This window comes from Stegodyphus dumicola, chromosome 7 (genome assembly GCF_044657685.1).
Source record: "Stegodyphus dumicola isolate Sdum_Otavi_A_Nest chromosome 7, ASM4465768v1".
Lineage (NCBI taxonomy): Eukaryota > Metazoa > Arthropoda > Arachnida > Araneae > Eresidae > Stegodyphus > Stegodyphus dumicola.
Genome location: NC_140774.1, coordinates 13,434,863 through 13,462,724, shown reverse-complemented (window position 1 = coordinate 13,462,724; position 27,862 = coordinate 13,434,863). Strand labels below are relative to the sequence as shown.

The window sequence follows — 27,862 nt, the reverse complement described above, 5'->3', positions numbered from 1 at the left end:
TAAACCGGAATCGCCGAAGTCCCGACGAGTCCGGATTAACGACTTTTGACTGTATATATATATATATATATATATATATATATATATAAACAGGAAAAGTTGCTTATATATATATATATATAAGCAACTTTTCCTGTTTCCGCGCAATATCTAAAGTGGTTCTTTTTGTCTGGCCACTTAAAGTATGACTAACAACAAACATTTGAGTTATCTTTTCTACTTCTTAAATTTCCAATACCAGTGTATCTGCATAAAATTGTAAGTAATACTATTTACTATATTACTGTAAGGTTCAAAATATGTGTACTTTTATTACGTATAAAGCAGATTGGTTTTTCAAACAAATTTTCAAAAATATCTTATACTGTATATCTATTGCATAAAAATTTTTGTGTTTAATATTTTATACATTTATTTCTAAATAAAATGATCATATTTACAATAAACATAAAACATATTTTAATAAATTTCCAATAACTTTTAAGATATTTTCTTCTTTTTGTACTTGTATATAAACATGGAATGAGAAGATTTCTTCAGATGCTCTTCAGGAAAATCTGAAACACATTTTTTCACAGCCCTCAGTATAAATTTATTTTTTCTTGACAACTGATCTACTTTAACTTTTAATTCCTTATTTTCCTTCTCTAGCTGCTCAATTTTAAGTTTTAAACGCTCAATTTCAGCATGCTGATTCATATTTAATGTTGCCGATATAAAGTCAGGTACAGGCTCAACATGAACCACAATTGGACCAACTTCCTTCTCATCTGTTTTCTCATTAAATAAATCAATCGCTACTACTTTTTGACTATCAGACTTAAGACAAGAAGTCGTATTTGAATCAGTTCTTGCTTTTTTATCTCCTACACAACTGGGCAAATTTTCTGTAGGAACAGCATCAGGTTTTAAAATTCGACACTTTGGAGCTACATAATTAAGGAGTCTCTGCCTCATAGTTATATGATAACTGTTTGCACTGAAATGTTGTGAACATACACAAGCTAGAAAGAGAAAAAATAAGTGTATAAATATAAAGGCATCAAATTAAAACTGTTTGTTTAAATAAGGTTTACTAAGTTTAAATATTGACTGAAAAGCAAAAGGATCAAATAAATAATTTAAATCAAAACCCCATTTTAAAATTCCATCACTTTTTCATAACTCTATCCTTGTTTTGCTTATGCATGACTCTACAGTAACTCCTGCAATCTACAGACTGTAATGTTATTTAATATTTTTAAAGTGTAGGATTAGAGAGTATTAATTAATATAAGCTCAGAAATAGGTATGAATAGAATATAACTTTAATAATTACCAAGAATTTTAAACTTAATTATTATCCCTTTCTATGAAACTTATGTACTAAAAATTAACAAAAGCCAGCCAGAAAGATAATAAAACAGCAAAAATGTATACAAATTTCAAATTGTTTAATTTCATATTTTTAAAAGAATAATCAGAAATTTAGTTACATAAAAATAATGATAATGTTGATATTTTACTAATACTTACATATCTGCATCCACATTAATATGTACTTTAGCTTGTAGAGTCATTAGGTTTTTTGAAGAGAAGACGAGAAAATGTGTAGTGCCCCCTCACTGGGATTCGAACTTTGGACCTCTCTAATACGTGTCAAGTGTGCTTCTATAACGCCATGAAAGAATGTGGGAAGGAGGGAAAAAATGCCTCATATACTCCCCTCTTTTAAAGGGCGACTGGAAGTGAAGGGACCCAATCGCCAAATCCGGGTGTTGATGAATTACCATTCACAACCTTTTAGTTCACGTTCCACTTGTAAAATCTATTAGAGTTTTTTGACGCAGGAGACATGAAAAACGTGCAGTGCCCTCGCCGGGACTCGAACCCTGGACCTCTTAAATACGTGTCGAGTGTGCTTCCAGTTAGACCACGAAAAGAGGCAGAAGATACCTTATACGCTTACGGTATTTAATACCTGATTCTGTGTTATTTTAAGTTTTGCAGCAAATTCAAATTCTAGATTAGAAAATTATTTTACAATTCTAAAAATTAAACACTTAATAATGCCAGTTTTAAAAAGGGATGAAAATTAGCAATAAGAATTGTCCAAATTTAATTTTCATCCTATTTTTAATTAACTTCATTTTTGCATGGTAACATATTGCTTTGGTCTTCTGAGCAAAATGCTGTTCTAAAAATAAAGACGTACTTTCATAACACCAATAGCATCCTTGTACTGGAACATCAAATCAAGTTTTAGTTTGTTATTTTGATTAAGTGGGAGATGACGGAAAACCACTGCATCTTCAAAATCATTTTCATTGCATGATGATGCAAAACAATGGTACTTTATGAAAAACTCTGAACTGACTATGAAATTATTTTCCACGCATTGCATGTATTTTAGCTTTCATTTAATTTGCCCATGGAATAACAAGACTTATCAGAAAATAAACCCTAGTATGATTTTTCAAGATGTTTATAATATAAGTCCCAATTGATGGCCCGTCCACATGTACCGATACGATACTACCAGTTAACTCAATTTAGAGCCATTGACCAATTTGCATGTCTACATGGTATATTTTTTTGTGCAACGACAAAAATTAATCAATCTATCATTTTATAACAAATTACAGAGGCATGGCTTGACACTAAAATATGTGCAGCTGATGTCCAAAAAGTTAAATGTTTATAGAGAGATTATGTCTTTTATAATTTGCAAGCTTATGAAGCTGAGAATTTAAAACATCCCGAGTCTGACTGGAAAAGTTCTTTTCGGGATATAAACAGTCTCTTATAATATCTAGAACACTTTTCAAACTGGAAGATATTGAAGTTATTAAACATGAACTTGCTTTTTTAAATCTTTCGTTGATGGCATTGATTTTTCTAAACATTACCTCTCCACAGTGGCGTAGCTAGGGTGGGGCAAGGAGGGACATCCGTCCTCGGGCGCAGCATGCAAGGGGCGCCAAATTGATGATACACCTTTCAGAATGAAATGTTTTCCATTCTTGGAACACATAAAGAGGCACAAAATCTTCAGGTGTCCACGGGCGCTTAAAACCTTAGCTACACCTCTGCCTCTCCAATATGATTAATGAAACTGCAATGTATATAGATCAAGCACCTCAAATGACAATTAATCAGAGAATTGCCTCATCAATCAACATTCCCTTGACTAGTTAAGAAAATGTACGTTACCTATATTTTGGAAATTCATCTAGAAGGTAAAAAAAAAAAAACCCATCTCTAATCAGGCAAGAAAGATTGAACATTTTTCAGGTGTTTATCTTCTTGAAACTTACAGAGCCTGGTGCACACACGCAGTTATCAGGAAGTGGATCGATTTAAATTTGTATTTTTTTGTACTATTTGTTTTGCGAAGTAGCCAAAGAGGTCTGCTAGTTTAGGATTTAACCAGCACTTCCTACTCAAAGACATGAAGAAAGACCCAAAAATGATTCCTGCACAAATGACTGCTTGTCTCCAGTCTTGATGCTGAAGAAAATAAGCCATTCAAGAACATATTGCATATATAGGAAATCAATAAGTACATTGAAAACAGAATAAACAGAAATCATCATAGAAAATTTGGTAAAAAGATATGACTTGGAAAATTCATTGGATAAAATCTCTAATACCTATGGTATCAATTCCCATAAAGGTGGACTAAAAATGCTCATTTAAGGACAGCTAGATTGTTAGACATTTGAAATTAAGGCTAGTGATTCTAAAGGAAATGGAGCTCTGAAAAATTCAGGCTGCAGTTTAGTGTTTGGACCTTAATGGGAATGTTTCTGAAAAACGATGACTTTTCTTACACAAATGCATGTTTAATAAATGTAGATTATTGAATATATGATAAAAAGTTGACCGTTGTGAGTGAACAAATGTAAACAGTTTTGAATGAAAAAAGATATAACCTGAAAATAAGCCTTGATATTTCTTTTATAGCGAAAATTAATATAGGACCCAGTCTTATTTTCTGGGTTACATGGCAACTCTGCTAGCCACACTAAGCGTGGTTAATGATAATATTCATATACTGTTATAGAATTGGTAAGATCCCACCCATTTCTATACGAAAACATACAAAATACATCATTGTGAATAGTAATTTGCTTAACGTTATCAAAATACTGCAGAATGAATTTTTTTAACTAAAGTAAAATAGCTGAATAGGGTTGAAAATAGAAACTGCCAATTACAATGGCAGTGCAACCAGTGACATTAAGTAAGGGATTAAGTTTCCAAGCAGCTTGGTTTTAATTTAAGACTACCATATGAATCGTTTTTTCTTTTTAAGCCTTAAGATCATCTGGATTGATCAAAATTAGCAAATAACAAAGTGGAATTCTAGATGACCTTATTTTTTCATGCCAAAATATCTGAAAAAATTCAAGTTGCAGCATCAATGACAGAAGATATCTGTTAATTGTTTTCTGAAACAAATTTACGAACATCAAGTGATAAACTTTCTGAAGAAGAAAATGATCAATTTCCTACAACTACTGAGATGAGGGTTGCTTTATGAATATTAGTTATATCTGAATTAAATTAATGACATTTTATTGATATTTTGAAGGATATTTTTCTCATTACTTTATGCTATCATTCAGTTAATGTTATCGATAGTTCTGAACAAATGTGTGCTAAGATAAACTGGTAAGTAATGCTGGTACTCTTCTATTCGCAGGACTGGCTTCAAAAAGGTATGTATGTATGCATGTATGGATGGATGGATGTGTTCATGTCTGCATGTATTATACATGCAATGTACACATGTGTATACATGTACACATATATGCACATACATACACATATGCATACATATACACATTTTTAAATCCACTCTGATAACAGAAGAGTACCATAATATCAAAAATAAAAATCCAGTTGAAATATAAATAAAATGCTCAAGTTTGTAAAATTAAAATACACAACTGAGGACTGATTTAATATCAATAATACAGTATTTTAATATCATATGCATTTGTTTTAATTTAATCATTTGGTTTCACAGCTGCATAATGCAACAGTACAAGGAACAACACTATTATGAAAAAAAATGAGGTCATTTTCTACAACTATAATCATAGTTTGAGGACAGTCAAAAGAGAATGAGAAGTAATTTATTACTGCCAGAGCAGCCAACCTTGAAATATGAAAAAATGCGAGGTTCACCCCTCAAAAACCAAGAGTTCTCGGAAGATTTTCGCATTTTAAAGCGACATGAGTTTGAAAGAACTCAAAATTGATTTAAATTAATTTTATAATGCAGGATTCAGTTTACTGAATTATTTATATTATGATCCTGATATAAAATATATTCATTACATATTTTAACTTTTATATTCTTTATTTTATAATTTTCTTACACTTTTGTATTGAGAAAATTCTGAGTAAAGAAAGAATGCTTCAATTTATTAAACTATTTTTAAGCACAATAAAAATAAAATTAATAATGGATGTACATACTATGGTGAGGATAAACTTAGTAATGTACCATGTATTTGTAAGGCGCTTTTTCCCTCCTTATAGTGTGCCTTAGTGATGTAATTGGAGGCATATCCCGCTAGCGATCTGGACCATTGCACAGTTTTTATACCTCCTGCCTCTAAAAAATTAAAAAAACACTCTCTAATGACACAAACCATGATGCAGTGGACGATACTTCTTCACGAGGATTTGGTGACTAGGTCCAAAGCTGCCTGTGCCTTTGTGGGATAATTAAGCAATTAGAAGGTCCGGAGTTCGAATCCCATAGAAGGCATTGCATATTTTTCATGTTTCCTGGTCAGAAATCGACCTAATAACTCTACATACTGATTAAAACAAATTTAAATACAAAAATTTACTGATCAAACGTTTGGTACAAGTTTTATATAAAAAGTTCTATAAATGCCTAAAGTAGATTAAGACAATTCAGATCAAATAAAATTTAATAAGAAAAATTATGAAAATCACTATGCATGAAAAAATGAAATTTACACAATTTAAGCTTCATTATTTCAATAATCAAACTTAAACTGTGCGAGTTTAATTTTATTGCTGAAAAGCAATTTCTTTAATACAGGCAAAAAATTAAAAACTTGGAGGTTGGGTTATTTATCAGGAGAACGGGCGATGTGTTAAAACATCAGAGTGTTGGCAGCTATGTATTCTTGATATATATATATATAAGTGTCACCCAAATGAAAGTGGCACTACAGTGAGTGTGACAAATGGTTTAATGGTATTGCCGTAAGTAAGCATCCAAAATAAAAAGTAATACATAGAGAACACATAGGCCAGACATAGTTGCTTTGGAAGCTGAAACATGTGTGCTAGCGGTTTATGATATGATGGATATCCTGGGTGAAGTTTTCAAAGGCAGCTTGGACATCATTGTCAGCAAATCGCTGTCCCTTCAGAGCAGATAAAAGAAATGATGACTACAAAGTGAGAGGTCAGAGGCTGTGGAGAGGATGTTACAAAGTCACCCAGCGAAATTGCGTTAACAGTGTTTTGCATGCAACAGCTACATGAGGATGAGCATTATCGTGCAAGAGAATAACATTTTGTAACAGCATGCTACATCACTGGTCCTTGTTTTTTTCTCAGTTTACGTAATGTAGCATGGTAGCTGGTTGCATTAACAGTCGCGTCTGAAGTCAGCCATTCAAACAGCAATGGGCCATCAATGTCAAAGAAGCACATAAGTATGCCTTTTCCAGCTCTCATGGATAAACGAGCCTTCTTTGGCTGTGGAGATGAAGGGTGTCGCCATTCCATGCTCAGGCATTTGGTGGTTGGATCAAAGTGATGACACCATATTTCATCAGCAGCAATAATTCAAGAAAGGAATCGGTTCACCATTTTGTGATAACGCATAAGGTTTTTCATGGAAGCACCCATGCAGTAACTCTTCTGCTCTTCTGTCAGATGTTTTGAAACCCACTGCGTGTATATCTTTTAGTACTGCATGCAGAAGTGTGTGAACACTTCCTCTGTTCATAGGCACTCCATCTGCCATCTTGCAAGCAGTGATTTCCCAATTATTTCTTATGAAACTATACACAGCTGCAATTGCATCCTGGGTGATAACTACATGTGCTTGACCTGGTTGTGCCCTGTCATTTGAAATTAGTCTTTCATGAAAATCGTTACAGTATCTGAATACTGATTCATGTGACATAAATTTCTCAGCACTCACATTTTCAGGCATTAAAAATTGCATGACTCTATGTTGACAACATTTGGAGACATGCTTGATACAAACAATATCACTGACCTTGCTCCTAAACATAGAAGTAAGGCCAGTGATATTGCTCACACAAGCATCAGTCACAATCTGACAATATGGTATGCATTCCAGCACTCAATGTCCTCAATGCCATTTTTTTCATTTTTTCTTAAAAAGTAAACATAATGATTTTAAAAGTAATCATTGGCAACTTTATATAAACCAATCTCTTGGTGAATTTAGCAATACAGCCAGTGACGACTTCAAACTCAATAACAGACTGGTACCATTGTTTCAAGCAAAAACTATCATACTACAGTCAAAAGTCGTTAATCCGGACTCGTCGGGACTTCAGCGATTCCGGTATATCGATTTTTCCGGATTATAGATCATCAGTTTAAATTTGGTGAGATGGCATGCAGAAATTATAAAATTAAAAATATGAAACCGTAATTTATGAAATAAAGAACAATTATAATCTAAAGGGTATCAAAATTTACAAAAAAAAAAAAAGCTTTATATTTATTTGTTTACTTTATTAAACATTTCTTTCAATGTAAGTTGTTTAGGTTGCTTCGTTTTTTATGTGATAATACTTTCTCTTTAATTCTATAAACAGACATAATTTCTTGTTCAGTTACAAAGTTCCGCTGTTCAAGTCCTATAATTGCGGTGTCAAGAATACCGACTAATTTGTCAATCGAAATTTTTTCGTTTTCAATAATTTCTGTGCCACTTTCTTCGCTATCGGAAGCGAATTATAATGACGAGGAATTTTATTTAAATCATATCAAAGACAGAGTACATCGAGATGAAATACTACATTTAGTAAGGAATTATAAGCCAAATAAAATAAAAACATCTGCCCTGAAAATAAGGATAGTGCTGACAGATCAACTTCCAATTCACTGCGTGCCACGGCGTTTCCTCCCCGCCGCAGAGCAGCATGAAATTGATAAACAGATTTCGGAATGGTTCGATAAACAAAGGATATGCCTTTATCCATTTTTTGCAGCAATTCCACTTTTTGTTTAATGGACTTCGAAACATAATTTTGCTTTGTAGATCCTTTACATATTAGTAAATATATATCAGAAATTCTGTTTGACATAATCGAAAGTTCAAGCTTACTTTTATAAAATTGCTCTAACAGTCTGCAAAAAATAATAAGCCGGATCCAATTCGAAGATTAAGGAACAACGCAATCTGCAACATTAACTGAATTAGATAATCTTAGCTTAGCTTATACCGTCCGTTATATATTAAATGCGCATTCGTAAATGTATTTTGCGCATGCGCATATTCGCAGCCGTAAAGGTCTTACGCGCATGCGTCAAAGCGACGCGCAGAAAGTTTGTAGCTTTGAGGTCCGGATTATGGGTGTCCGAATTAATGACTTTTGACTGTACATCTTAAGTAAAACCAAGAGATAATTAACGTATATCTGGCCAGGATCAACTTCCAAAAATTTTACAATATTTTAAAATCCAATTTACACAAGTTTGAAGCTGCAGATAACAACTTTGAGGGAATGATCAAGTTTCACATCACCCTTAAGGAAATTAACAACTTAACTGTCAATTTATCTACTTTCCCACTCTCAAGTTACTACTTTTAAATTTGACTGAAACAATGCCCTTGCCCAGAAAATTTTAATTTTAAACTAATTCTAGCTCAACCTCTCCCAAGCTATTTAATAAATAACTGTTAAAAATTTCTATTAGCTATCCATGATTCATAAAGTTAACTAATTTTATTTTCTCAATTTGAATAATATTTTTGATCTTGTTCCAAGATTCCCCTTTTCCATCTCATTTGACTATTCTTTAAAATTTACTACAGTTTTTTGAGTCACTGTCTCTTCCTCCAATTTTGCGAGTCTTAAAAATTTAAATTGCCCCACCAATTAGCTTGATGCTGGTTCCAGTACCTGCTCTGCTACCAATTCTTTGAGCTGCTTCTGAGCTGAGATATGCTATTAATTTCTGCTCGAAAACTAGCACAAGTTATGCTGGGTTAGAGCTAATTCAGTCACCTATAAACTGAAAATGTGTTCAATCAACAGTTTAGACCAACAACAACAAAAAAATTATGACAGGAAACACAGTCTGCTAAAACATCTCAACTGAACTTTTGAATGTTTAAAATTATCACACAAGTTATTGATAAACACTTTTTGAATACATAATTTATTGAGTATATTGATAATTTTTATTTTGTACGAAAAATTGAAAAATAATATATAAGGAAAAAAAATTGACATTTAAACTTCAGTATCTGGAACAAGATATAAATTATTTCAAATAAATACATTTAAAAAATATAAGTTACAGAAAACAAATGTAAGCCATCATTAGTGGATATTAGCTGGTTCATATCGGTTTCAAGAACTGCGTTTTAAGGGGACATATGACAAAAAAGTTTTCAAATTTTCAATTTTGGGCTAAAAAAATAAAGTAGCCTGAGACAATTCCAAAAATATATAATTTATCCATGTTTCGAATCTTAAGACCGAAATCTTTCTTTAAAAAATGTACACAAGCACTAACACTAGGACAGATGTCTGATGTGGCAACAATAAAGCCATATTAGCTGGTAAAAAGTATGTTCATAAACATTCTTTGTTAGAACCTGTTTTATTAACTAAATGTTTAGAAGTCTCTCTGACAAAAAAACTACTGTCAAATTGCATTCATGGAAGAAGTCAAAACCCATGCTCAACCGGTATAGTGGTTAGCATCGCTGACTGCCGTGTCGAAGGGCCCATGTTTGAATCCTAGAGAAGGCATTGATGTTTGTAAATGTATAGTGTCTATGTGGCATGGAAGTACTCAAAATATGCAGTGAGCCAAAAGTCCTCTCGAGAGGTGGGTTGTTAGGGAAGAAGTGTGGGAGACCTTCGAACCCATTCCCGCTGGGGTGCTCTCCATCAAAACTGGGGGCGGAACTGAGCTGTAACCTGTTAGGTGATCAAGGTGTAGCAAACAACAGGTACTCCTTGCGCTGCAATACGTTCAGACAAGTGAACAACTCAAAACCCGAATGAAAGTTTTAATAATTGAATCTGAACACGTATACCGGTATAACTCTGATATACACCCTAATTTCACCAAATGTGGCAATATGTGTTCTGCACTGGATTTTCGCACGATTGTGTGTTGTATGGCAACCCTGTTGACGTTGAAAAATCTTTCGCTGGAGTTCGTTGGTTCACGTCATGCTCTGTGTCTGCGAAGCTAGGGGTAAAAAGTAAAATGGTGGAAGTTGTTGAATTGAAGTTTGGCAAAAAGAAATATCATTGTGGCCATCCTGTTGAGGGGCAGTGGGTGGAGGATTTTTAATCAGAGTCACTCTGATTAAAAATCCAGTTATAACCACGTGCAGTGCTGATAAGGACACGTGTTTCTGAGATTCCTTCCCCTTTATTTTTCTTCTTTCTAGGTATTTCTTTCTCCTGATGAGGAGGAACTTTTAGCTGCCCTCGAAATCGATTGAGTGTTTCAATATACTTACGCTAAATACAAGGTTGTTTTTACGATTTTGAAATTATTAGTGTTTAAATGGTTTTTTCAGTTTTTCTCAAAACATGTTGTTTTTTAACTATCGGTACACTTTTCGGTTAACCCTTTAACTGCCGCAGGCGTATATATACACCTTGCTCAGCCGATGCGTTAACTGCCCCAGGCGTATATATACGTCCTTCCAAACTGCTATCATTTGCTTTGCGCTGCTACACCTAAAATTATTCGCAAAGTTAACGCATCGGCTGCGCATCTGGGGCAGTTAACGCATCGGCTGAGCAAGGCGTATATATACGCCCGCGGCAGTTAAGGGGTTAATCTTTGGATTATGGTAACTTGGCAATTTTTTGGCGACCAACCCTGCTACAGCAACCTGCTAGTTTTTGTGTGAACCCCATTTTGTTTTCAAAAAGTAAAGACATGTTCCCTCCCCCTCAACATTTTTTTCCAACAATCTGCTAGCCGAATTACGCTTATGCTAGAACTTTTATGGAACAAAAGTGCTAATCATGATGAAGATTAGGTGCGAAATTGGGAGAAAGTGCAGAATCGCAAACTGCTTGCTGCGTTTTTAAGAATTGCACATACACGGTATCCATGTACACGTCGACCTATTTTCACATAAAAAAAATCCCAGAATTGCACAAAAATGGCATAGCGCACACTCTTGACTTTATCCATGTACACTGCTAAAGTCCTAGTTAGTAACCTTTATCGCCTTACCAAAATGTTGCCAAACTACCTGTTACCATATTCCAAAGATTAGCCCACTTTTCTTGAAAACTATTCAGCCTAGAAGGTTTAAATTTTCCGCAGTTGTTTATCTTAACTATTTCTTTGAAACTACCCAGGATATAAAATTTAGGTACTATTCGGTTTCAAGGACCGTAAAAAATCGCCAAACTATTGTTGATGCCAATGCTGCCAAAAACAATTGCAGCAAGAAAGAAAGTATGATAGTAAATAACTATCTAAGATTGATGTTTTAATTTAGATGAATGGTTAATTTCATATAATACTTTTTTATTATTATAATTTATATGAAAAAAGCTAAACACGACTGAATGGAAGCATCAGAGTAAATAACTATTTCAAATCATTATTTTAATTGGCTGATCTTTGGAATATGGTAACTGGTAGTTTGGCGACATTTTGGAGGCGATAAAGGTTATTACCTAGGACTTTGGTAATAATGTGAGAAGCACTCAGTTCCGATTACGCATTATTTTGTGTGAGGGAAATGAGAGATCATGAGATATGTCATGTGACATTAATGGACGAATTACAGTTGTTTAATCGGAAAAGGGGGGGGGAAATCTGAAAATTTCATGTTTAGCTATATTCTGTGTTGTGTGAAACGTGACATAAATGGACGAATTACAGTTCTTTAATCGGAAAAGAGGGTTAATTTGGAAAAGCTTCATTGTGCATTGTGTGAAATAGTGTTGATTAATTTTCGGATTGCATGGTGCTATGTAAAATGAATTGTAAATTTTTAATGTGTTTATCTGATAATAATAATAAGTTGAGATTGTGTCAAAGGAAGGATATTATAAGTTTAAATGGCGGTGCAAGAAATATGGTGAAAATGGACATTTTGTGAAAAGGAGTGTAAGGAAGGGTATGTGGTTTGCTGAAAGTAGTTTGAGTATAGGTGAAATTTTATTAATTTCTTATTACTTGGTGAATAGACTTCCAGTTGACTACTGGATTTAGAATTTAGAAATTAGCAGTAGTACTGCAGCGATACAATGAAAATTCTGAAGAAGATTAGGTAAGTTAGTATTTTTAATCATTTGAGGATATTATTTTTATGCATTGTTCTAAATGTAAGGAGTAAATAAATTAAAATGGTATTATTTGAAAATTGTTATTAGCAATGATTTAGTTTAAAGTAATTAGGATTGTAATCTAATTTTTATTAATTTAATGTATGTGCTTATTTATATTTGAAGTAGTGTTTTTTAATTTAATTATATTTTAATTTAATGATCGTGATTTTGTGAGTTATATGTTTGTAGTATTTTGGAATATGTTTGAGTAGTATACGTTGAGTATTTTCATGCATTTTCGTGAAATTTTTCTAATTTATGAGAAAAAAAGCAGTGTACATGGATATAGTGAAGAGTGTGCGCAATGCCATTTTTGTGCAATTTTGGGATGTTTTTTTAAGTAAAAATAAGTCGACGTGTAAATGATTTAGTGATATTTTAATTAAATGATAGTTATTTTGTGAATTTTAGGTTTGTAGGAATTTGGTATACGTTTTAGTTGAAGTAAACGTGCATGGAAATAATTTAAGTATTTGACACTAAGTATTTGTAATGTTTGCGGTATGAATTCGTTGGTGACGTTTATATTATAATAGATAATTTAGAGGTAAAAGTTTTTGGATATTTTATACGTGGAAATATTCATATTTGGAAAGGGTATATACTTTTCCGCGATAAGGTGATTTCATATATTTTCTTTTTACCAGGTTTAAAGATTCAGAAAATTGTCATGCATTTTCGTGAAATTTTTCTAATTGAAAAAAAAGCAGTGTACATGGATATAGTGAAGTGTGTGCGCAATGCCATTTTTGTGCAATTCTGGGATGTTTTTTTAAGTAAAAATAAGTCGACGTGTAAATGGTTTAGTGATATTTTAATTAAATGATAGTTATTTTGTGAATTTTAGGTTTGTAGGAATTTGGTATACGTTTTAGTTGAAGCAAACGTGCATGGAAATAATTTAAGTATTTGACACTAAGTATCTGTAATGTTTGCGGTATGAATTCGTTGGTGACGTTTATAATATAATAGATAATTTAGAGGTAAAAGTTTTTAGATATTTTATTTATTTTATACGTGGAAATGTTCATATTTGGAAAGGGTATATACTTTTTCGCGATAAGGTAATTTCATATATGTTCTTTTTATCGGGTTTAAAGATTCAGAAAATTGTCATGCATTTTCGTGAAATTTTTCTAATTTATGAGAAAAAAGCAGTGTACATGGATATAGTGAAGAGTGTGCGCAATGCCATTTTTGTGCAATTCTGAGATTTTTTTTAAGTAAAAATAAGTCAACGTGTACATGGTTTATTTGTTTGTGTTATTGTGAAAAACGCGCAAGGAGTTTGCGATTGTGCACTTTTTCCCAATTTTGCAGTGAATATTTGTCATGATTAAGCAGTTTTGTTAGGTAAAATTTCTAGTATAAGTGTAATTTGGCTAGTAGATTGTTGAAAAAAGTGTTCAGTAAATAAAAAGAAAAGAAACATGTCTTTACTTCGTGAAGACAAAATGGCGGCGGAAAAAAAAAAAAAAAAATAGAGGGTTGGTGTAGCAGAGTTGGTCGCCAAATTTTCACCAAGAAATCGCCAAGTTACCATAATCCAAAGATCAACCTTTTAATTTATATAAAAATTGCTAAACATAACTGAACGGTTGCCTGCATCGCTATTTCGCTAAAGCATAATTTCATCTCGTTGGTTGTTCAAACGTAATTTTGTATAACGAATGATGCCTTTTCTTTGAAAATATTCTCGGTAAAGTGCAGAATCGCTCACTCAATTGTTTGCCGCTTTTTACATGGGTAAAAACAATTGAATTTTTGTCAATTTTCTTTTACATTTTAAGTGAAAGTATGTTGATGTGTACATAGATAAAGTCAAGCGTGTGCGCAGTGCCATTTTTGTGCAATTCTAAGATTTTTTTTAAGTGAAAATAGGTCGATGTGCGCTTGGATACCGAGTATGTGCAATTCTTAAAAACACGTCAATCATGGGCAATCCCCAAATTGTTAAATCCATAGGATATCAAAAAAGGATTTAAAAATTAAACTAGTATGTCAACGGCGTCTTAAGAAATATAGAACTACATAAACTTATGCAATCTGAAATCAATGCGTACGCTAGATTTGGCATGCTATTAAATGGGCGCATTTGCTAGATTTGGCGCTTTTGCGCATACATTTTTGCTGCAATTTTTTACGGCCCTCAAAACCGAATAGTACAAAAATTTATTATCATTAGTTTTAGATATATTAAAAATTAAATACCATTTTTTTTCTATGATTTTCAAAACATTTTACTAATTTATTTTTAATATTTTTTTATGTAAAATGTAAAATACTGCTCATTATTCTTAAATGATATATTGGTAAAATCCTAGTACACGGTGCAGCCTTGGCACGATTTTGAAAATTATCGCCAACACATAAAATTACTAAAAGAACGTCTATGTATATATAGTGATAGTATACTATACACTATATACTATCAGTATATACATAGCATATACTATGTATAACTATATATATTCTTTTGAATACCTGTTTACGTGTGTATGTCCCATTTTTATTGCTCATCATAAAAGTCGCCAAAAGTAGCTAAATCCCGTGTGCACCGGATACTAAGATTAAATCAATATATTTTTAACCATCATACAACATTTCAAGGAGTTTGGTGCATACTTTTGAAGAAACCTGTACCAAACTAGCACACTGTCACAAAAGATCCGTCAAAGGTACGAGAAATTAAACAACTGGTTTTTAAAAACATTAGGCTCTAAATTTACATTTCATGTGTCTTATATAATTTACAAATTGTCTATTTAAATGAAAAAGAATTTAGAGTATGCGTTTATTTTGAGAAATTTTGAACTTTTGTCCCGAAATAGCTGCATTTTGCCAGTCGATATGTCACATGTCCCCTTAAAATGTTTTTAGTTCGGCATGCACGTGCCTAAATTATAATATTTATTTGGCCAATTTATAATTTATTTATTATGGCCTTGACTAAATTATCTCTTACTTAGGTTGTGAACCACTTGTTAAATTACTTGCATCACAACTTTGCATACACATAAAATAACATTATGTACCTAATTTGTTGTTGTTCTTGTTGTATCAAACAAATATTGGTCAATAAATATAGCACCATAAGCAGAAAATGAGAATTTTACCATATTTTACATTAACTTTGTCTTTCCGCTTGCAAGCAATCAGCCACTTGTTGATGAGATCAGGATTATTTGGAAAGGAAAAATATCTAATGCCTGTTCCTTTGGTCTTTCGGTTTGTATTCGAGCATCCGTATACTGCACAACTAGGCATTTTACAATTCGTGCCTTAATTTGACACAAACAATGGAACAGAGCATAACATATTGTGACACACACAACTCGATCAAGAATTAAAGCGCTGTTTTGTTTATGCAGATCCTATCGAATAGCAGGGAAATGCCGAAAAATTAACCTTTCATTTCACTTCGTTATCTAGAAAACGCCGCATTGCAATACTTTAGTCATTCTCTCTCTCTCTCTTTTTGTTTTCCCAAGAAAATTCCAAAGAAAAGTATTAAAGAGAGAATATAAGACCTTTACTGCGCTTAGGAAACTTTTCTGGGTCAAAAATAAGAATTTTAAATCATCAAAATGAATCTGGGATCCTCTACCGTTGTAAATGTTTGTAGCAAACGCTGCAAGATACAATAATCTGAGAATTTGAACGCTGTTGATCTAATTAATCTTTTTAAAAAAACTGGATGTCTCTATCAATTTCATATTCATGATTTCAAACGAATTAATATATTGAATGTACTTTTAATTAATTTAAATTTTTAAAGCTATGTTTTATTTTTAATAAAAGTATCTTATGCAATACAACTTGTGATGTAATGTTTAACTATTTTAATCTATGTTATAAATTTAACTTTTCTTTCTTTTTTCTTTGCGTTTTTATATTAGGCACTGCAGTCTGTTGCTGCTGCATAGCTGGGGTGTGAGCAAACTCGACTCGACTGTTGATTGAAATTTAAGGTCATTCCTCGAACGGTGTTGGTAAAAAGATAAGGTTATGTTTGTGATTTTGCAGATTAGTCGTAAAAATACATAGGTTTAAATTCGTGTTTTATAAATCCACTATTACACTGTTAATATTAGCTGAATTACTATTTTCGAAACAAATAATTTTCCAAAATGGCCAGTGGAAGAGTGGGCGATTTGAGTGAAGAACAATTAAATGCGCTTGATAGTGTGAGTATAACCATATAATTCATAACATACTCTTTAATTTGTAAAATACTCTTTAATTTTGTAAAATACTCTTTAATTTTGTAAAATACTATTTAATTTCTGTATGTGTGATATACGGTATCTGCAAATTTGTTCAAATCTCATTTTTATAGAATCCATTACGTAAATTATAAACTGCGTTTTCGTAGCAGTTACTTTCCAAAAATTTGTTTTCATACTTCTCTATAGTATCCCCAAAACTTTTAAATTATTTATATTAAGGATTTTTCTAATAAAAGTGTTCTGTTATTAAATTGGTCAGTTACAATATAAGTTGCTCAATGCTTATGCATGCATTCATTTTTAATAAAAATTAGAACTGTAATTTTTATGCGATTTCACAACTTTTAATAAATATACCAATATCTTTCGTTTAATGATCAGGACCTGAGGTTGGCTAAAGTGCAGAATCGCCCACTTATTTGTTTGGCACTTTTTCCAAGAGTAAGAATTGGATTTTTTGTCAATTTCTTTGACTTTTTAAGTGAAATTGGTCAGTGTGTACATGGATAAAGTCAAGGGAGTGCAAAATGCCATTTTTGTGCAATTCTCGGATATTTTTTTAAGTGAAAATAGGTCGATGTGTACATGGATACCGAGTATGTGCAATTCTTAAAAACGTGCCAAGCAGTGGGCGATTCTGCACTTTTCCCCTGAGGTTTTAGGGGCTCCAGCATCGTTTCTGTAGTACCCCATAATCCTGTTTTTCTCCTTATAAAGGAAAGGAAGGGAGCACTGGGATTCCCTAAAAGAAGGCTGGGTAAAATGGGTGCAGTCTCCAGATAAAATTAATTGGCTCAGCAGATGAACTGAATGTTTTGAAGCATTTAGTTGATTTTAAATTCAAGGAAAATGCTGTGAAGTGCTACATTCATTTCCGGTTAGTCTTTGGATTATGGTAACTTGGCTATTTTTTGGTGACCAACCCTGCTACAGTAACCTGCTAGTTTTTGTTTGGACGCCATTGTGTTTTCACGAAGTAAAGGCACGTTTTTTTTTTTTTTTTTAACTCGACATTTTTTTCAACAATCTGTTAGCCGAATTACGCTTATGCTAGAACTTTTATGGAAAAGTGCTTAACCCGGCGAAAGTCGCACCAAGAAAAGTTACTAGAGTGGGCGCGTGGGGTATTACATACCTCAATATTTAAAATACAATAAAAATATTATTACTTAGTTTTAAAACTTTTTTTTTATGTTGTGTATTATAAATAAGTGAATAATAATTGGGTTTCAAAAAATTAATTTCCGAAATAATTTTAGAGTTAAAATTAAGATAAATGAAAATAATAAACATTATGCCTCTAAGTTTCATTGCATCTCTAATACACCATGCTTATTTTATTTCTTCACACTTTGAACGAAATACATTCGTGTGTGCTTGGCACAGAATGTTTTCACATTTTAAACATTGCATTCACGTTCTTCTGTCCTTGGCACGAAGGCAAAAAAATTAACACATCTTTCATACTTAGTTGTTTCGAATTTCATGAATTCGTTTTAATTCTTCATCGAAACTTCTGCTTTTGTTTTGCATGCAGTATGTCAATTTCTTGGAAAAGTATTAATCTCTAATCTTTGTTCAATACTTTTTTCATTAATTGTAATGCTAAGTCCTTCAAAAACAGACTTCTGTTTCTTGTTGGTGGATTAGCAGTTGAATGTAATATAATTCAAGCATTTATTACAGCAACATTCAGTGCGGGAAAGAAAATTACCATTGGCCACCTTCTTGTTATTCTGGCAATTGAATAATTGGCTGACATTTCATCTCCCATATCCACTGTTCCTTTAGTCATATTATTAAAACATATAATTCCTGATGTTTTATTTTCTCCAATAGTATCATCTATAAATTGGGGGTATGATCGTTATATAATGTTGAAAGCATAAGAACAGTTTTTCCTTTTTTAGGAACATCAGGAATTGATGTTTTATCTTTTTCGAAACCAAAACATTGTAGAAAATATTCTTAGTTTCATCGTCAGTTTCCGAAATGCAATCTTCATTACTTTCAAATATTTCTAATAAATCTCGCATGTGTTGCATCTCCAGTTCATAGGGACTCATTCCTTTTACCATAATGCAGTTAGAAATTTTTAAGAATTTAATTTCAAGTACTTTAAAATCACTTGCGAGTAGAAATATTTACTGTTACACTCTAGAAATAAATTTCTGAACTAAATATTCAGTCAGAAAAACACTTACACGGACAGGCACGTGGATGTGTCATACCCCAGTTCCAACAAAATACCGATAAATCTTTTTCTGAAACACACAGGCAAAGAAAAAGCGGTTCTGAAAGTCAACCACAACTAGAAACTCAGCTACTGAAAGCAGCACAGAATTTCAGTTTCACAAGTTAGGAATATTCCACTTTTATGTAGGGTTGGGGTATGATACACCCCACGCGCCTTCCCGCGGGTTAATCATGACGAAGATTAGGTGCAAAATTGGGAGAAAGTGCAGAATCGCAAACTGCTTGCTGTGCTTTTAAGAATTGCACATATACGGTATCCATGTACACGTCGACCTATTTTCACTTAAAAAAACACCCCAGAATTGCACAAAAATGGCATTGCGCACACTCTTGACTTTATCCATGTGCACTGCTAAAGTCCTAGCTAGTAACCTTTATTGCCTTACAAAATGTCGCCAAACTACCATATTCCAAAGATTAGCCTCATTTCCTTCCATGTTCTTGTATCCTATTTTCTGACATATTGTAATTACCTTTGAATCAAGATTTTTAATTTTACTTTTTAAAATACTGCTTTTTTCTTTTTAAGATCATAGCATTTTCATAATTATGCTTAATACTTTTGCTCATTTGTAATGAATGAAATTATAGTTCAACATAATACAGAGACTAATTTACTCTCTTGTTTCTTTAGAAAAAATTCATAGGCTATAAGTAGTTAATTATATTAATTTAAAATTAAACATTTTTATTAATTAGAATATTCAGAAAAATGTATCTTTCTGAATACATTGCAAAAGTGTTTTGCTGAATGTCTTTTTGTTATAGTTTCGTTCTTCAATGGAAGATATTTTAAGACCAGAGCATGATGATTACTTCTGTCTAAGGTGGCTTAGAGGTAAGTAAATATAATATTGTTGCATTTTTTTCTAACACCAGTTGTTATGTTATTTTCTTCTGTCACATTCATATGGGGTTTCTAGATTTGGAGTGAATAACGACTACAGCTCTTGATGAAATCCCGAAACACACTTTATTTACCAATATTAATCAGGACAGCTCCAAAACACTTTTACAATAGTCGAAGATCTACTATAAACATGCTGGAACAGCGCAATAAACTGAAAGTTGATCTGTCAGCACTATCCTTATCTTCAGGGCAGATGTTTTTATTTTATTCGTCTTATAATTCCTTACTAAATGTAGTATTTGATCTCTATGTACTCCGTCTTTGATATGATTTAAATTAAATTCCTCGTCATTATAAATATCACGAATACACATCAAATAGTTTTCTGGTTGCAATTTTCTAAATTCGACTATGCGTAATGTATGCTTTACGCATGCGCGCGTTGAAAGAAATGTTTAATAAAGTAAACAAAAAAAATATAAGTTTTTTTTTTTTTTTTTTTGTAAATTTTGATACCCTTAGATCAGAATTGCTCTTTATTTCATAAATTACGTTTTCATATTTTTAATTTAATAATTTCTGCATGCCATTATACCAGATTTAAACATGATCTATAACTGATTCTAAATTTGAGTATGCGTAATGTATGTTTTACGCATGCGCGCGTTGAAAGAAATGTTTAATAAAGTAAACAAATAAATATTAAGCTCTTTTTTTTTTTTTTTTTTTTTTTATTTTGATACACTTTAGATCAGAATTGCTCTTTATTTCATAAATTACGTTTTCATATTTTTAATTTAATAATTTCTGCATGCCATTATACCAGATTTAAACTGATGATCTATAATCCGGGAAAACCGATAATCCGGAATCGCCGAAGTCCCGACGAGTCCGGATTAAAGACCTTTGTCTGTATATATATACTATATGCTTTCCAGCAATTCTGAGGAATGGAAGGTACTGGAAATTTCTTGGCGTAAGCGAAAACTATATAAGACCAGAGAGAGCATTAGTTCTCAGTTTAGTTCAAAGTTTAGCTCAGAGTACTGAGCGATAACTATGTTAGCTTTGCTTTGAGTCTTCTGTTTAATGTTCTTACTAGTTTATAGTGATAACTGATGCTAAAGCAAAGTTTAAAGTTTATAAAATTAAACATTTTTAGCAATAGTAGCAATAGAAGCTCCCTGAGATAATATGTTGTGCATACATTGAAGACAATAAAGAGGTTTCAAACTTAACCAATTTATTAACAATATAAAAAAGAATAAAAGCACAAAAAAAAATAAATTTAAACAATATCAGAGTCTTAGAAAAAGTATATTATAACCATCAATCATTAAATAACATGTTTACCTGGTCTCCAAAAATACTGGCATTCAATACAAACAAAATGTCCTAAACAGTAATTATGCGGTCTCAAATGAAATTGGCTACACATTTAATAAGTCCATGATCAATGGTCAAGAAAGCACCTGAAATTTAAATTAAGTTCTTGAAAGCACTTAAATCCGGCCTAACTCCACTTACATTAGTTGAACACGAGGAATCGCCGCTAACTTATTTTAAATGCCACCTTCATGAAGAACATGGATGCCGCCCATGGCAGTCACTCACATTGTAGCTTCTGGAACCAAGGAACTTATTCTGGAAAGGTCATCTTGTATACAGGAACCAAGGAACTTACTCAGGAACAGTCATCTTGTGGACAGGAACCAAGGAACTTAGTCAGTGGACTGCACAAATCCTTCTAAAGGGGCTGGAAACTGCACACCCAAGTGCCAGGAAAGCAGGAACTAGAAGGGCTGAGCCAGAGTGACGCGGAATACTTATACCAGAAGTAGGCATGACGTCATCTCATGGCAACCAATCAGCTATCGGTACGATTCGCCTTTCCAGATGACGTTACATCACATTTCATTTTTGCATCTTAATTAGGTTGAAACAGTCCGTTCTCAACACAAACAGTGGCAGTAAGAAAAAGAAGTAGAAGTAACTACTATATTACATTAAAATAAGAACTAAACCTAATAAACATTTCAAGGAGGAGAGATGATGCAGTAAAAGGTTTACAATAAGTCATATTTTTCAACAAATGCCCCCTACATCATCATGTCCGACCTGAAATAAAAATGAACGCCAGTATTTTTACAAAAATTCAAAACAAGAATAAATAAATATCACAATTTCATTCAATTCAGAAATTTTTAAGAAAATTTTCGTTTGATAACATCTTATCCCATTATTCAAAATTTTACCATAACAAGAAAGTCCAACATGTTACAAAACAATACAAAGACATATGTATGATCATACACTCAATACTTTTACCCAGGGCCCTGGTCGATCATACAACATTCTACACTATACACTTTTACATTTACCTAATATCCATCATAATATGACTTATAACATATTATTTTCAAATAAACAAAACTCTTAATTTAAATACACACAAAAACAAATTTCATAAGAAAATTGTTCCACAAAATCTTATCGTATTATGCTTAGTCAGCCTTTTTGTCATGGGATCAGCCAGATTATCTTTACTTGGAACATATTTTAACTCAAAAATTTCCCTGTTCAATAGATCACAAATGAAAAATAGTTTCACATCTATATGTTTTGTCCTTGAGTTCTCAATAGGTGATTTTGTAAAACATAAATCAGCCATGTTATCAGCAAACAATATTGGTTTTGAAACATAGTTACTTGCAATCTTAAACTGAATGCATTCATCCAAGATGTTTTTAAACCAAACTAATTCTTTTGCTGATTCAGTCATGGAGATAAATTCAGCCTCCATAGTAGACAAACTCACTCCCCTTTCTTTAAATGTACGCCAAGATACAGGTGATTCTTCCAACAAAGCTATTTGTCCACCAATAGACACCATATCATCCCTGCTTGAAGCAAAATCCAAATCTGAATATATATTGAGCTTCAGTTCCTTGCATACCAGTTTAAGTTTATGCTGTCTGGTATTGGAAATGTATCCTAAAAGTTTAAGTAATTCTTCCCTGTGAAACTTACCAGGATTGCTTTGGAACTGAGAAAATATATTAACAGCATAAGCTATATCCGGATGAGTACGATTGCAAAGAAACGAGAGGCATCCCAAAACATTTCTATAAGGATAATTCATCATTTCAGTCGTTTCTTCTTGTGTACTGGGACTTTGAGTATTTCACTCCTTTAACTATTGGAAGGAAGGTAATTTGTATTTTAAAAGACTTGAATCGATCAACTATGTCTTCTATATATAATTGCTGATGAATTAAAACACTATTGTTCTCATATTCAAATTTCACACCCAAAAGCTTTCTTGTTTTACCTAAAATTTTCAAATCAAAATGTGAATTCAGGACTTTTAATATTCTTTTGGCCTGAACTTCACTTTTTCCAAACACAACTATATCATCAACATAAACCAACAGAATGACAAAATCTTTAAAACGATAGACACAATTACACCACTCAAACTTGATAAACCCTAGGTTACATGGTGTTCTATCCAACTCGTAGTACCATAATTGCCCACTCTGATGCAAACCATACAAGGCTCTATCTAAACGACACACAAAAGTTTCTTTATCTCGCTCTACAAAACCCTGAGGTTGGGACATGTAAATTTCCTCTGATAAAGGAGCGTAGAGATAGGCACTTTTTACGTCACATTGTATATTTGCCCATTCAAGGTGTGCAACTAAAAGGGAGAAAAAGAGCCTTATTACCGAAAAATTAACTACAGGAGAGTAGGTTTCATCATAGTTATCATATTTAATTTGCCGATAACCCTGAGCCACTAAACGAGCCTGGCCTTGGAACAGGTTTACGAAGCCAAGTTACTTGTCTCAATGTAGATTGAGTGTCAGTGCCAATTGTAGAAGAAGGTACATTGGTATCGGTTCTTTCCTCTATTTCAGGAAAATAGGTAACTGGAGTATCAGTAGATTGGAACTCTATCCTCTCTTCAGATTCCAAATCAGGAAGGGTGCCCAGTGCAGCTCCACTGCCACTTTTCTGCATTCCAATTGACTCTTTAAAAGTAGCATTTAAGGTTTCTACTACCTTTTGCTCATTTTCCAACCAAATCTTGTACCCTTTTGTTCGTACACTGTACTCAATCAATCGGCCCTTCTTTGCTTTTGGATCAAGCTTAGAATTTCTTTTAGCCTTTGGAATTCCCACATAGGCAATCATTCCAAATGCCTTAAGGTGACGTACTGATGGTTTCCGCTTAGTGTACAATTCGAATGGGGTTCTATCTTGGCCCTTATGACAAATTCTATTGAATGAATATGCAAAATACATTACTGCATCTGACCAAAATTCAGAACTCATTCCACTATCATGTAAGAATGCACGTACATTGTTGAGAGCTGTTTGATTTAATCTCTCACAAGCTCCATTCTGTTTCGGAGTATATACGTCTGTAAATTCATGCTTTACACCATTTTTATTACAATATGACCTAAATTGTTCATTATCATATTCTTGCCCATTATCAGTCCTAAAGTATCTCAACTTAAGGTTCAAAGATCTTTCAGCACGTGCTATATGCCTTTCAAATACTTCAAACACCTGACTTTTCTCCACAGTGGGGTACACTACTACATAACGAGAATATTCGTTAATAAAGGAAACAAAATAACGTTCACTATTCCTACCTGGAATGTTAATAGGTCCCTATACATCAGAAAAAACCCTTTCAAGCGGCCTCTTTACTTGAATACCTTCTAAGGGTCTATAGGAGATTCATCTTTGCTTATTGATTTGGCAATGTTCACAAAACAAATTAGGTGAGTGCTTTAACACAGGAAGACCTCGAACTGAATGTCTCTTACTAGTCCTGACAATAGCACCATAATTTATATGACCAAACCGACCATGCCATAATTCACTATTGTTATGCTGAACTGTGGATGCCTCAAATTTTACAGATTTGCCCCCTTTTTCACTATTTTCGGGAATACATGATATTTACTTCCTATCAACTTAGCTTTGTACAAGGTTTCATTTTCATCATCAGTAACTTTAATTTGCCCATTTTTACCATAAAATCTTGCTCCATTGATATCCAGCCTAGGTCCAGATATTAAATTTCGTCTCAATTCAGGTGAGTATAAAGCATCTTTAAGCAAAATAACTGTATCCCCAAATTTCATTTTAACAGTACCCTTCCCATGAATTGGAAAAGTTACCCCATCAATAGCTACTAGCATATTCTCATTTTTCACAGGAGAAAAAGTATCGAACAATTCACGATTTTTACAAAAATGATGAGATGCAGCAGTATCAAAAATCCAACTACAGTCAAAAGTCGTTAATCCGGACTCGTCGGGACTTTGGCGATTCCGGATTATCGATTTTTCCGGATTATAGATCATCAGTTTAAATCTCGTAAGATGGCATGCAGAAATTCTAAAATTAAAAGTATGAAACTGTAATTTATGAAATAAAGAACAATTGTGATCTAAAGGGTATCAAAATTTGCAAAAAGAAAAAGCTTAATATTTATTTGTTTACTTTATTAAACATTTCTTTCAATGTAAGTTGTTTAAGTTTTGCTTCGTTTCATGTGATAATACTTTCTCTTTAATTCTATTAAACAGACATAATTTCTTGTTCAGTTACAAAGTTCCGCTGTTCAAGTCCTATAATTGCTGTGTCGAGAATACTGACTAATTTGTCAATCGAAATTTTTTCGTTTTCAATAACCTCTGTCACTTTCTTCGCTATCGGAAGCGAATTATAATGACGAGGAACTTGTTTTAAATCATATCAAAGACGGAGCACATCGAGATGAAATACTACATTTGATAAGGAATTATAAGCCAAATAAAATAAAAACATCTGCTCTGAAGATAAGGATAGTGTTGACAGATCAACTTCCAATTCATTAGGCGCACGCCGCTCGAAAATTAAGGAACAACGCAATCAACAACATTAACTGAAATAGATAATTATTTAGTTTATACGTCCATTATACATAAAACGCGCATGCGAAAACGTATTCTGCACTTGCCCACACTCATATGCGCGGTCGTAAAAGGTCTTACGCGCATGTGTCAACGCGGCGCATGCGCAGAAAGTTTTCAGTTTTGAGGTCCGGATTATAGATCATTCCGAATTATGGGTGTCCGAATTAACGACTTTTGACTGTATCATCATTTTCCTCCAAATTGTTAACATTAGCTTCAGCTATAAAATGGGACTGAGCATGGGAATTATTTTTACCTTTACTCAACTTGGATTTATTCTTACACTTAGGAGATGTTTTATTACTACTAGATACAGCTGAGGAAACAGAAGAAGCAGGCGAGGGTGATCTGGAAAAATTTTCATTCTACAGTATTTTTGAATATGACCTGGACGGCCACATTTATAACACATGAGCCCTTTAATCTGCTTAAATTTGTGTTTACAGTGAGTACTTTGGACTTCTATAGTCTTATTGGAATTTTCCCTATCTATCTCTCTTAAACCAAGATGCGTTTCCTCTGCTAATATTTCAAGTTCAACATTTTTAAATATGAACTTTTCATCTGGCCACCTTAAAACATTCTGAACTACTTGATCATATTTATCTGGAAGGAACCTAAGAAACTGAAAACCTATGTATACATCTCTTACAGCCTGATTAATATCAGCTAATTGTTCAGTTAACCGTTTTAATCTAGAAGAAAAAAAACTAATACTTTCATTTGGCTTAATTTTACAATTTAAGAACTCTGAAAACAAGGACATATGTCTAGATCGATAATCTGGCTGGAAGTATTTGGCAAGCGTATTCCATGCCACTACCGGGTCATCAATTTCACTTATCAAGTTTCTATATTCAGGGCTTACATTCATATAAATTAAAGATTATGCCAAACGACTTCTTATTTTGATGGTCGGCAACAATTTCTTTTGTAATACCCTTAACATCATTTAAATCAGGACATTTTTCAATACCTTTGACCAAAAGCCATGCATGTTTTTCATTTAAAACAAACTTCATATCTTTAGACCATGTAAAGTAATTACATGCCTCAAGTTTAGCAATATTATGCATAACATTAACAGTAGCCATATTTGAATTTCAACAAAAACCGCCCACCAATCTCTTAAGTCCTAAATTAACTTTAAACTTCAAAAGTCTGCACTAAAAATAACTCAAGGGTTGGGCCCATAACCAAAATGATGCTAAAGCAAAGTTTAAAGTTTATAAAATTAAACATTTTTAGCAATAGTAGCAATAAAAGCTCCCTGAGATATGTTGTGCAGACATTGAAGACAATAAAGAGGTTTCAAACTTAACCAATTTATTAACAATATAAAAAAGAATAAAAACACACACAAAAAAAATTTAAACAATATCACAGTCTTAGAAAAAATATATTATAACCATCATTCATCAAATAATATTTTTACCTGGTCTCCAAAAATACTGGCATTCAATACAAACAAAATGTCCTAAACAGTAATTATGCAGTCTCAAATGAAATTGGCTACACATTCAGTAAGTCCATGATCAATGGTCAAGAAAGCACCTGAAATTTAAATTAAGTTCTTGAAAGCACTTAAATCCGGCCTAACTCCACTTACATTAGTTGAACACGAGGAATCGCCGCTAACTTATTTTAAATGCCACCTTCTTCAAGAACATGGATGCCGCCCATGGCAGTCACTCACATTGTAGCTTACAATAGTCGAAGATCTACTATAAACATGCTGGAACAGCGCAATAAACTGAAAGTTGATCTGTCAGCACTATCCTTATCTTCAGGGCAGATGTTTTTATTTTATTCGTCTTATAATTCCTTACTAAATGTAGTATTTGATCTCTATGTACTCCGTCTTTGATATGATTTAAATTAAATTCCTCGTCATTATAAATATCACGAATACACATCAAATAGTTTTCTGGTTGCAATTTTCTAAATTCGACTATGCGTAATGTATGCTTTACGCAT

The 27,862-nt window shown here is 32.8% G+C and overlaps 2 protein-coding genes across 2 annotated transcripts in view; one reads left to right on the top strand and one right to left on the bottom strand.

Annotated features, from left to right (window-relative positions):
* Nucleotides 1-284: 284 nt before the first annotated feature.
* Nucleotides 285-16,133, bottom strand: LOC146996102 (uncharacterized). The gene is made up of 2 exons (XM_085819891.1): nt 15,686-16,133; nt 285-1,004 (listed from the first exon to the last, which is right to left on the bottom strand). The coding sequence occupies exons 1-2, from the start codon at nt 15,834-15,836 to the stop codon at nt 481-483; spliced, it is 675 nt and encodes a 224-aa protein (XP_085676017.1). The 5' UTR covers nt 15,837-16,133; the 3' UTR covers nt 285-480.
* Nucleotides 16,134-16,478: 345 nt separating this feature from the next.
* Nucleotides 16,479-27,862, top strand: part of LOC118196353 (SEC14-like protein 2) — a 79,379-nt gene continuing 67,995 nt past the window's right edge. The window contains exons 1-2 of the mRNA XM_035367789.2: nt 16,479-16,756; nt 19,823-19,892. Of these exons, the coding sequence (XP_035223680.1) occupies nt 16,700-16,756; nt 19,823-19,892 (127 nt within the window). The 5' untranslated portion in view covers nt 16,479-16,699. The remainder of the gene's footprint in view (nt 16,757-19,822; nt 19,893-27,862) is intronic.

What these genes read in the sequence shown, in the direction of transcription:
- LOC146996102 (XM_085819891.1), bottom strand. Translation starts at nt 15,836, where the DNA reads ATGCCTAGTTGTGCAGTATACGGATGCTCGAATACAAACCGAAAGACC. An exon ending in CAAAGTTAATGTAAAATATG is followed by an intron (nt 1,005 to 15,685) that starts GTAAAATTCTCA and finishes TTCTCTTTCTAG; the next exon opens with CTTGTGTATGTTCACAACAT.